General features: G+C 42.9%; 1 protein-coding gene across 1 annotated transcript in view; it reads left to right on the top strand.

Moving 5' to 3' along the window:
• Positions 1-5,550: 5,550 nt before the first annotated feature.
• Positions 5,551-12,381, top strand: part of VEGFC (vascular endothelial growth factor C) — a 133,319-nt gene continuing 126,488 nt past the window's right edge. The window contains exon 1 of the mRNA XM_030563708.1: positions 5,551-6,880. Coding sequence (XP_030419568.1) covers positions 6,737-6,880 — 144 coding nt within the window. The 5' untranslated portion in view covers positions 5,551-6,736. The remainder of the gene's footprint in view (positions 6,881-12,381) is intronic.

Raw genomic sequence — 12,381 nt, forward strand, 5'->3', positions numbered from 1 at the left:
CACAAGACTGCTGGACAAAGTTGTTAGAGGTGTCTTATTACTATGTATTTTTAAAATTGTGCATGTCTATAATTTATCAGGTGGCAAAACAGTGGTTCCAAAGAGCTGTACAGTAAATAACGTATGTATAACTTCAAAGACATGTCCGGGGTGTGCTGTGGGAAGGTGCAGCGCAGTAGAGCTCTACTCTGCCTAATCCTTCACTGGCATAAGACCAGTGGTGTAAGTTCGAGCTGCTCTCTTCTAGCTTTAGCTTGAACCTGGGCCACACAATTCAGAATCAGTGAGCCTCAACCAGCTCCGTGACAGCCTCACTACCACCACTGTGCTTGAGTGCAGCTCAGACGCAGCTGAGAATCCACTAGCATTTCAACCCACTGCCTCCCAAGACTAGCGCACATCTGCCTTTGACAATAACTATATTCACATATAGTAATGTTTACATCTTATCCCTCTGATGTAAGTGGCAAAGTCATAGGGAGAACTTACTGCATTCTGATTTTTTCAAAAATGATGCCAAATTATTAAACAGAAATCTTAAACTAAAGAAAAACCAGTATTGGAGAACCCAACAGTTAAAACAAGCACCATGACACACCGTAGAAGGAAAGTGGAATGAAAAAACAAAGGTAATCAGAGTTGCACCTACTCACATCAGGACTGAATTTGGCCATCTGTTGAACAATTATACAGGAATTTGTTTTCAGTTATTCTGGGGCTTGTTTTCCTCTGTTACATTCCAAATACATTTTATAAATGCTAGCAGGAAAAAGATTCTGAATGCATTCTCTCTCTCTCTCTCTCTCTCTCTCTCAGTAAATTGTCAGTTTGAAGAGTAACACACTGTTGGATATGTAATGTGATGTGTGCGGTAGTCATGTGCTATTGACTACTAATATTTTTCTGTTGATTTTGAAGTTATTTATATAACAACATGGCTTTGATTATACACAGACTGTACAGAATGTTCAGCTAAGGAGCAATACAAACTCAAGAGCAGTACTATTTATTGCTTAGACTTAAGGTTATGACTACAACCAGCATTACATGCAGAGATAGTCAGTTTAAAGGAAATCAACCCAATATTGCCCACATACCAATGCTTGTGCAAGGCTTATGACACCTTTAGAGAGAAGCTACATTAAAGGGAAGCCTCCACTCCTGTGGACAACTGAAGACAACCCAAGGCCAAAGACACAGCTCTGGGAAAATATGGGTATCAGTGTCTGCATTGCTGCCCTCCCCCAGGGATTCCAGCTCAGGAACAACTTTAAAGATTTGTAGTGGCCCCATGAGTGGAGACTACCCAAGTGTCCTACAGCATAAGTACTTCCCTTAATGCAGCTCAGTGGTTTGAGCATTGGCCTGCTAAACCCAGGGTTATGAGTTCAATCCTTCAGGGGGCCATTTGGGGATTGGTCCTGCTTTGAGCAGGGGGTTAGACTAGATGATCTCCTGAGGTCCCTTCCCACCCTAAGGATCTATGCTGGCCAGTGCTGCCTATTTGTGGGTTGCTCCAGTCCTTCAGTAAGGCAAGGATTCAGGTGCCTTTAGTCCTCTGACCCTCACCATTCACTGGGAATTTCCCCTGCAAGAGGTGTTTTGACAGCTTCAGAAAGAGGAAAACTAGGACTGAACTGAATCTAAAGAGAATGATGTAATTCAAAGCATCACTCACATCAAGGGCTTGCAGGATCAGAACCTTAATGATCATCACTGTGGTGATTTTAAACAAGTACAAGTTTCCAAAAGAAAACAAAAATAAATAAAATTCCCAGATATTATAGACCAAGTCATCAGTCTAAATATCTTAGATACCACTTCTGCAAAATAATTTTCTTTCTCATTGAATTAAAAGGCTCATTCATCCTGGCAATTTCTTCTTTAGAGGGGAGTAATGGATAAATCTACATTCTAGAGTCCATGACTAGCACAGATGCATAGTGCAGTTTCTCCCTGGGCATGATTTACTTCACACCATCCTCATCCAAAGCCCACTGAAGTCAGTAGAAGACTCCCAGTGACTTCAAAGGGTTTGAGATCAGGTCTCAAATGACTAGGCTCAGGATGCTAACTTGGAACAGGCAAGGCAACACTAAATACTGAGCCAGCCAAAAAAACTACCCTTTTAAATCAGAGAGCGTGAAGAATGAAAGAGAGTGCATTAAGCACACAAGCAGTAAAATGGTGCGGTACGTTTAAATACTTCCTTTCTATAAAATACACAAAAGAGATAATGGGGGAACAAAGAAGTACACACTGAACATCAGACTGCACCTTTAACTTTGCTGTTGTAACAGCATCTCAGGTGTTTTCCCCTGTGTAATAGGTATGTTTCTCAAAGTGGCAAAGAAGCACAGAGAAACATGAAAGGAAAGAATTTCATGTTTCTCTGTGCTTCTTTGCCCACTTTGGGGCATTCAAACACAAAGGGAAAGATACTGTGAAACGACAAGTAATTTTCAGTGTCTTGATTTTGGGGTGCCCAACTTGAGGTGCTTTTTAAAAAGGTCTTCCCCCCCTCTCAGAAGTTGGGTGCTCAGCACTTTCTGAAAATCAGGCTTCTTTGAGGCACCTCAAGATAGGCCTCTGAGAAAGGAGGCACTCAAAATCATTAACGACTTATGAAAATCTTGGCTAACATCCAGATTTTTTTTTTAAATGCTTTGCATAGACACAAAGGAAAAGAGTGGCTGGAGGGCGAGGGAAGAGAAGTGAGTCTTACAAAAACACTTTCACCTTTTGGAACAACTCCAGAAAAACACCCCAAGGTTCTTTTGATTTGCAGAGCTCAGGAATTGGACTGTCTGTTTTTTTGTTGAGCTGTACATTATATATAAACTAAATGAAACTTGCTACTGAGAAATAAAGATCTTGTGTATTAGAACAAAAGCAAAACAGCACTATTTGTCTTTTTTATCTCTTGGAAATACCTCTTAATTTATAAAATATGCGAGTCTATTCAGAGACAGCATGCAATTTAATTTTGAATCTAAATAAAAACTCAGTGACTAGTTGAGACTTAAACACAAGGAAAAATGAAAATCACAAAAGAAAATTTGACCACATAAGATTCTTAGTTCTATAAGTTCCAGAACCACAATCATAAAACCAAGTTATAATAACAAGCTACTGACTTTACTGCTACTGTTGTAGATAGACTTCCTCAAATCCCACCCTTTAAGCTCATGTTTCCTTATTGCAGTTCCCATATGACATTTCCTATCATTGAGGCATCCTGCTTCTGAAATGTGCATATGTTTCCACAACTGTTTTCTATCTCCATTCATTCAGATGGTACATGTGGACATATCAGGTATGTCTAGACACAGTAAGGGAATGTGCTTGACAGATGTACCTGGTATATTAAAACACCAAGATGGTTGACATTTGGGTGTTTTTAATACTTCTTAAAACAACACATTGAGAAAATTGCTTGAAATTGGTTCATATAAGATTCTGTTTGTTTGCTAATCATAGTTAGTATTGCAGCTACAGAGTAGTGGTGGGCAGACTGAAAAATGGCCATGTATACCTTCATTTATATCTTACTATATATTATATGAAACTCACTTCTGTATGGAAGGCCAGTACAAGGCCTATGTGCTATTAAGTCCAACTGAAGGCATTAAAAGAAATCAGCTACTGGCCTTGCACTGGTCCACTCTATAGGAGTGAAATTCATCCTTACTTACTATGCAGATATCCTACTAATGTTATAATATTTTTTTTTGCTTGATTGAGGGTGAGGGGAGGAGTAAATACTTTTAAATACTCAATAGCAACAAAAAATATTCAAAATAAGCAATTCTATGTTTTAAGATTTTGTGAATTTTCACGGCAGATTTAATGCCAGGCAAAAACAGGGTTATTCTGATGTTTACTAGACATCAGTATCTGTTGCCAGGTTTGGGCAAAAAGCCCATAGCCAAGATCCAAGTCCGACTTTCTTGACCAGCTCAAAGTAAACCAAATATCGATCACTGACTCTGAAATCTCTGGATACTTGGTTGTAATGCATCCTTCTCAGATGATAAGATGAAAAGATTTCCTTGGGTTTGCTGAAAATATAACTTTTTAATGGTTTTCGGTTATATTATTCATGCTATAGCATGATATATGATTGTACATAATACTGTATATAATTGTTAGCTAAAAAGGACAGTATTTTAAGATTTTCTTATTAATTTAGCTGTTTAAAAGTTTGTATGTTAACTTACAAATAACAGAAAATGGTCTCTAGTTCAGCTGAAAAAAATATAGCGTGAATTGAAAAAAGGTCTTGAGAAAGAACGGTTCAGCAGCCAGTCCAAATCACCTGTGGCGTATCTCATTATCTGCATAGAAAGGATACAAAGCAGGGGTTCTCAAACTGGGGGTTGGGACCCCTTAGGGGGTCACAAGGATATTACATGTGGGGTCGCGAGATGTCAGCCTCCACCCCAAACCCCGCTTTGCATCCATCATATATAATGGTGTTATAAATGAAAAACACTTTTTAATATATTTAAGGGGGGGAGGTCACACTCAGAGGCTTGTTGTGTGAAATGAGTCATCAGTACAAAAGTTTGAGAACTACTGATACAAAGCATCTACAGTTGGGGATGAGAAGACATGTAAGATTTAGAACTGGTGGACTCTGCAAGGTCCAGGAATTTTGGCCTCTATCTTGCACAGTTAAGCATGTGATTAACTTTACACTCTGAAGTCATCCCATTTAACTCAACTGTACTACTCACATGCATTAACTTAAGCACAAGTGTATGTCTTTGGAGGACTGGAGTCCTGATTGCAAAGTCAAAGTACAGACAGAGAATGAGACTGTAAAGGGAGCCGGGAAAATTCTAAAGCTGGGAACTTAGAATAACATGGGTTGTGTTGTGTCCTGACTTAGTTTTAGGGAATTAAGAGTTGGTCCTTGCCTGAGACTCAGAGATTGGAATAGCTGGATCTAAATATATGTCAACAAAGTAAATTTATGGTAACCATGGAAGGCCTGGTCTGTTCCCACATAAGTTATTATGATTTGGAACCCTGGAATTTTTAACTGTGTAAATTTCAGCTCTTTCCAATTATTAAAGCTCAAGTTTAAGGTACAGCTTGGGGGGAGGGAGGAAGGCGGAGGGCATTTGCTTTTATTAACAAAGGATGCTAGAACACTACTAGAAAATCCTTTACCTACAGATGGATTATATTTACATAAACATATTCCTTTCAATTATTTTCAAAACTTGTCATATGTCAGTAGCTCTTCAATAACACTGTTGACATCAAGGGAAAAGTAGTATGTAAGGAATACAACCCTTTCCTTTCACGCACCCAAGACTTAAGCAAAGTATGTATCACCTTACTTTCATTAGAAATGTGTGGTTTTAAAAAGGCATTATTTTTTAACCACAGCTTCAGTGAAATACAGTACCAATACCCTTCCGATTGAAGGCAGCTTCAGTTCAAGGATTGCTCCAATTGTGTCTGAGGAAGCACAGCACTGAAGTAAGATATTGGTGAGTGCCTCTTCTCAAGGTGGCAAAATCTTGCTTGGGCCATTGGTTTAAAAAGAAAAAAAAGAAAAACAAACAGCGCCCTCAATCCTCCTCATCTTACTTAGGCAAAAACGCCCAGTGACTCCTTTCTAATAATGGATCTGAAGTCAATGGGACTTTTGCCTAAGGCCTTCGGGATTTGTCAATTAGTGATGTAAACAACTCTATGCACTGACATGACTGCTGCTGAAGGCTGAATAAAATACAATACATAAACTTCCTAACAGTTTGGTCCTGCAGCCAGTGGTACTTTGGCCTATGAAGAAAGGTAGGGTTGAGGCTACAGTAGTGCGGGCTGTTTAATAGGTGTTTGCAAAGCGCTTTGAGATCCCGGCACGGGGCTTAGCAGCTGGCATCAGTTTGAGACTTAGCACCAGTTGTCCCCATGCAGTTGGCTTGGTCTGCGGATCAGAAAGGTGCGACACTGCCAGCCGCGTGAGGCAGGTCCCGGCTCCAGGCAGAGGCCGGCGCAGCGTGTGGCCCCATCTCGCCGGCTTGCCCGGAGCAGGAACGCGTCTCCCGTCTCACATTTCCTCAGCCTCGGGAACAGGCGTTGCACGGCGAGTGGCTACTTGTGGGAAGCGCAGGAGCCGGGGGGGCGGCCTCACACCCTTTCCTCCCCGCCCTCCCGCCGCCAGCCAGTCGCTCAGCCTCAGAAGCGCAGGCAGAGGGCGCCTGAGCCATGTCCGCCCCCTGCGGCCGCTCAGCTCCACGCGTTGGGGAGGCTCCCGCACCCCGGACCCCGCAGCTGCTGACAGGCGTCCTGCGAGCCAAGGCAGGAGACTGAGTAGAGCGGCTCTCTCCCCCCGCCCCGGCTTCGCCTAGTCCATGGGGCTGCGCTGCGTGTGTGCAGGCAGGGGGCTGGTGTGAGCAGCTGTGCTCTCCCTCGCCGCTCTGCCCTGCCTCACCTCCCTGCTCCAGCGCGAGCCCGGCTCGGATGTCCGGTTTCCTGGTGGCTTTTCACCTGGCAAACTCCAGCTAACTTCGGTGAGCAATTGCAAAGCGTCCGGGCACGTTGCGAGCTCCCTTGCAGGCAGCTGGTGCTGCTGCATCTTCTCCATCCCAGGGATTCTGCCGCCTTGGATATTGGGGGGAGGCAACCAACAAAGCCAAGGAGCCTCACGATTCCCCGTACACTCCTCAAGCTCCCCCCGCCCCGCCACGCCACGCACCCACCCTGCCATCCTTGCACAATGCACTTGCTGGGATTATTCTCTCTGATTTTCTATCTGGCTGCTGTTGCTCTGCTGCTGGGACCCAGGGAGCCGGCCACCGCCGCTGCCTATGAATCCGGGCAGGGCTACTACGAGGAGAAGCTCGATTTGGGGGAAGCAAAGGTAGGTGCAACTTCTGTGCCCTTGCCGCAGATGGGACACCCCTTTCTGAGGCATGTGACTCCTGGATCACTTTGTTTGCAAGTCCTTTTACGGGAGGGGAAAATATTTTAGGGAAATCTTCTAATGTTGTGGTTCTTCACTAGGCTTTTTGGGGCGGGGGAGGGTTTGAAATTTACAAATTGGTGGATTGTTGCAGGTGATAACAGATCTCTTTAAAATAAACGGAGACACCTGATATTAAGAATTAAACCCAGAGGCTCAGCTCACTTAATAAGTGAATGTAACAATCACACTTTTTATTGTTGCTTTTGTATATGGGCTGTACAGTGTCCTCAGTCGTGTATAGCGGAGAAGTATCCCCACTTCTTGCCCCCCAAGGAATTGACAATCTAGTTCAGTCACTAGCAAACCAAAATCTTCTGTTATGCAGTTGGCTTGGTGTTGGTAGTGAGGTGGATCACTGATATATTTGAGGTTTCTTCGTCAAGGGCAAAGCTGCAGGGTGCCATGTGGATTTGTGTCCTTGGAGTGGATGCATGTGGATTCTTGAAACTTTCTGATTTGGATCTGAGTAAAGTTTTTTGGGTGCATTTCGAGAAGCTGGTGTGTTTGGAAATCATATGATGGGAGGCAAATACCTAGGAATAATAACAAAACCTCATATTGTTTCTATCTTCTGGAGGTCTGTTTTGTAGTTTCTGAAATCTGTAATGATTTACTGAAGGACAACATGGTTTGCGACGGTGTAACTTGACCCTTGAATATGAAAGGTCTGCCCAGACATACAGTTAAAATTTCAGAGAAATTCTCGGTTTCCCCTGCAGAAGATCTTACATTTGTATTCATTTGTATTAGTATCTTCAGATCCTTAGAATGTAAGTACCTTGGAACTAGCATTATGTCTTCTATGTCTTGTGCAGCTAGCTCCCAGCATTCTGTCAATGCAGAAAAAGGACATACAATATATGATTGTGTAAGCATGTGACATTGCTATGAAGGCTTCAGTTTCTAAACTTTTTACTAGATTACCTTTAAGTAGTGCAGTGTTCAAGTTGTGACACACGTATCAATAGCAATAATGACACTATATTTTTAATTCATTCCAGTGTGGAAAACTAGACCAAAATATATTAGTTAACATACAGAATATATAACTTCACTTTGAAGTTTGTTGTTGTTTTTGATCTGTTTGACACAATTAGCTTTATTGAACATATACTCTAATACTGTTTATACAGGTTTAATAAGGTCATATCAGGCTTATAAAACATGTTACAGTGTTGACACAGAAAAAACATGGTTATGTATATTTGGTTTATAATGCATATTAGTTACTTACTAATATTATGTTCAAGCTCTAGACTCCATGTATTGCATGCATTCTTTGTTTTGCATTTCTAAATATATATCCTAAATTCTGTATGAAAGAAGTTACTGTGCATGCTGTACCACTTTAACGAAGTCTGGATGTTTTTATAACCCCTTGGAATTTAGAAATTTATATTCTTTTAATTTTAAATCCTAAAAATTAGTCAAACTCTATTATGAGCTAAATGCTTGTTAAATATTTTTAAATCCAAGTAATATGAACACAAATTCAATCAACTGGTTTTATCACTAACACTATTTCTAAAACTTTTTGATACAGGGGAAATGCAGTCCTTCCTAGTTAAACAGTATAAACCAGTTATTAGCTCAGAGTTGAATTGATTACCTCATGATAAACCCATGAAAGAACTTTATCATAGTTACATTGAAAATGCTGAAATAAGCATGTTGGTTTCTAAAAGTGCTGGAGCAACATACATCTGGTAGAAGAGTGAAGAAATACTCTTGAAAGTTGAATATTGCTATATGTATACATGCCCATGTTATAGGTTATCCATTCTATTTCTTACAAGTTTTAAAGTGATTTCAGAATCTTAAATAGTCACCATTGTGCTGCAGTTTGCAAAAGTACCAGGGCTTAGTGGAAAACTTGGAGCAATGAGGAAACTGAAGGAAGAAAGAATCAGAAATGGGAAGCGGGTAGGAAAGCAGGTGTCAGGTTGATCATATTAACAGCAAAGATTTTTGTATCTGACTAGAGGTGAGGGGTATAGGAATAGATGCTGTGTTTGTGCCTCGATCTTTAGGGTTTAATCTGGCAAGTTTTAGGCACCTTAGATGTTCTTACTCATGAGTAATCATGTTCATTTCAGTTGGACTACTCTGGTGAGAAAAGTCTGCAGGATTGGGTCCCCCATTAACTGTTTCTCCGTGTGAGATGAGAGAAGGTTTCAGTGAATCTGAAGGAATTAAAAAGAATACATAAATAAACTGTGCATAATTATTTCAAGGAAAATATGATTATGTTGTCATCATATGCGTTGTTTACTTTAACTTTCTCAACTCATGGAAAATGACTGCCTCTTGTCTTCATAGGTAATACTTAGTCCTGCCATGAGTGCAGGGGACTGGACTAGATGACCTCTCGAGATCCTTTCCAGTCCTATGATTCTATGATTTGTGTGGGTTAACTGAAATCATTTTAATTTTACATTACATATCCTTTACTATTACATAGGAAGTTGAGATGAGCACATAAACTACACCGTCTTTTTCAAAAACTTTTACTGTGATAGTTTTGTTCTCATTGATATAAAAGTATACAGAGGTCTATACTGTTTTCAATGTAGATGACAGTGAAAGTTGGAACTTGTCCTAGACATTTGCAGTTAACTGAATGTCAGTTATAGATAAATAAGTTATTTTTCATATATTGCTGCCTCAAGCACATGTGGTGCAGCAAGTAGACACTGATAAACTAGAGCAATAGTGTCCAACCTTTTCAGCCTGAGAGGACTGTACTTTTGAGACAGATTCTCTTAGCATCACAAAAACAGAATCAACCTGCAAGTCCCCTGCTACGGATTCCCCCCTCCCCTCCCCTGAAGGTGTAGAGCTAGTGTAACTAGCCTCTGTGCTTCCCTCTCCACAGCCCTGGCACAGGGGGAGCGACTGAGGGTATGTCTACACTACGGGATTATGCCGATTTTACATAAACCGGTTTTGTAAAACAGATTGTATAAAGTCGAGTGTGCACGCGGCCACACTAAGCACATTAATTTGGCGGTGTGCATCCAGGTACTGAGGCTAGCTTCGATTTCCGGAGCGTTGCACTGTGGGTAGCTATCCCATAGTTCCCGCGTTCTCCCCCGTCCATTGGAATTCTGGGTTGAGATCCCAATGCAAAAACAGTGTGGCGGGTGATTCTGGGTAAATGCCGTCACTCAATCCTTCCTCCGTGAAAGCAATAGCAGACAAGCATTTCACACCCTTTTTCCCTGGATTGCCCTGGCAGACGCCATAGCATGGCAACCATGGAGCCCATTTTGCCTTGTCACTGTCACTGTATGTGTATTGGATGCTGCTGACAGATGCAGTACTGCAGTGCTACATAGCAGCATCCATTTGCCTTTGCAAGGTAGCAGAGATGGTTACCATTCCTATTGCACCATCTGCCATTGTAAATTGGCGATGAAATGACGGTTATCAGTTGTTCTGAACCGTCTGCTGGTGTTATGGGTGCTCCTGGCTGGCCTCGCTGAGGTCGGCTGGGGGCTCATGGACAAAAATGGGAATGACTCCACGGGTCATTCCCTTCTTTATGTTTTGTCTAAAAATGGAGTCAGTCTTGCCTAGAATATGGGGCAAATGTACTAGAGAACCAGAGAGCACAGCCACTCCGAGTCAGAGCCCCAGAGATCCCGCAGAAATGATGATCTGCATGCCATTCTAGGGGGTGCTCCTGCAACAACCCCACCCATTGTTTCCCTCCTCCCCCAGTCCTCCTGGGCTACCGTGGCAGTGTCCCTCCATTTGTATGATGAAGTAATAAAGAATGCAGGAATAAGAAACACTGACTTGTTAGTGAGATAAAATGAGGGGGAGGAAGCCTCCAGCTGCTATGATAGTCCAGGCAGGACATTAAAGGGTGAGGGGGGAAGAGGAGCACAGCCTCCTGCTGCTATGATAGTCCAGGCAGTACAGAATCTTTTCTTTAGACATGAAAGGGGGGGGGCTGATAGAGCTCAGCTATGATGAGGATGTTTACCAACCATTCTATACCATCTGCTGGGAATGACCGGGAGTCATTTCCATTTTTACCCAGGCACCCCCGGCCGACCTCACCGAGGCCAGCCAGGAGCACTCATGGGATGATGATGATGATGATGGATAGCAGTCATATTGTACCGTCTGCCACCGGGAAGGGTATGCTGGTGTTCAGCGCTGCAGCACCGCGTCTACCAGCAGCATGCAGTAGACATAGGGTGACCTTGAAAAAAGGTGAGAAACGTTTTTTTTCCCTTTTCTTTCGGGGAGGGGAGGGTGTAAATTGACGACATATACCCTGAAACACCTGGGAAAATGTTTTTGACCCTTCAGGCATTGGGAGCTCAGCCAAGAATGCAAATGCTTTTCGGAGACCGTGGGGACTGTGGGATAGCTGGAGTCCTCAGTACCCCCTCCCTCCCTCCATGAGCGTCCATTTGATTCTTTGACTTTCCGTTACGCTTGTCACACAGCACTGTGCTGTGGACTCTGTATCATAGCCTGGAAATTTTTTCAAATGTTTTGGCATTTTGTCTTCTGTAACGGAGCTCTGATAAAACAGATTTGTCTCCCCAAACAGTGATCAGATCCAGTATCTCCTATACGGTCCATGCTGGAGCTCTTTTTGGATTTGGGACTGCATCGCCACCCGTCCTGATCAGAGCTCCACGCTGGGCAAACAGGAAATGAAATTCAAAAGTTCGTGGGGCTTTTCCTGTCTACCTGGCCAGTGCATCCAAGTTCAGATTGCTTTCCAGAGCAGTCACAATGGTGCACTGTGGGATACCACCCGGAGGCCAATACCGTCGATTTGCGGCCACACTAACCCTAATCCGACATGGCAATAGCAATTTCAGCGCTACTCCCCTTGTCGGGGAGGAGTACAGAAATCGGTTTAAAGTGCCCTTTATATCGATATAAAGGGCTTTGTTGTGTGGACGGGTGCAGGGTTAAATCGGTTTAACGCTGCTAAATTCGGTTTAAACGCATACTGTAGACCAGGCCTGAGGCATGTTATGCTTCAAGTAAACCACAGCTGACTCATGGTCCCTTGGGAACCACTGCCAGCTGGGATAAGCTAGAACAGCCACTAGACTGCTCTAGTGGCAGAAAATCAGGGAACTGTAACTGGTGATTGATTCTTAGTTTCTCCACTTTCCCTCTTTTGTGGGGCTGTGTGGGGAAGGCACACCATTCTTTGCTAAGTGCTGCCCTAGGTTAAGGCAAAACAAGTTTTCCTCCTATCCTACTTCTCCTGGGGCTCCCACAATCCTTTAGAGAAGCAGACAGTGGAGCAGCCTGTGCACCACTCCTCACTCCCCTGCGATCCAGCAGGCTGTCTACAGGGGAGCTGCTGAGCAGTAGTAGCAAGAAAGGGGCAGCTATTGCTCAGAGCCCTTTCAGAT

The sequence above is a fragment of the Gopherus evgoodei genome, chromosome 5, assembly GCF_007399415.2.
Source record: "Gopherus evgoodei ecotype Sinaloan lineage chromosome 5, rGopEvg1_v1.p, whole genome shotgun sequence".
Taxonomy (NCBI): Eukaryota; Metazoa; Chordata; order Testudines; family Testudinidae; genus Gopherus; species Gopherus evgoodei.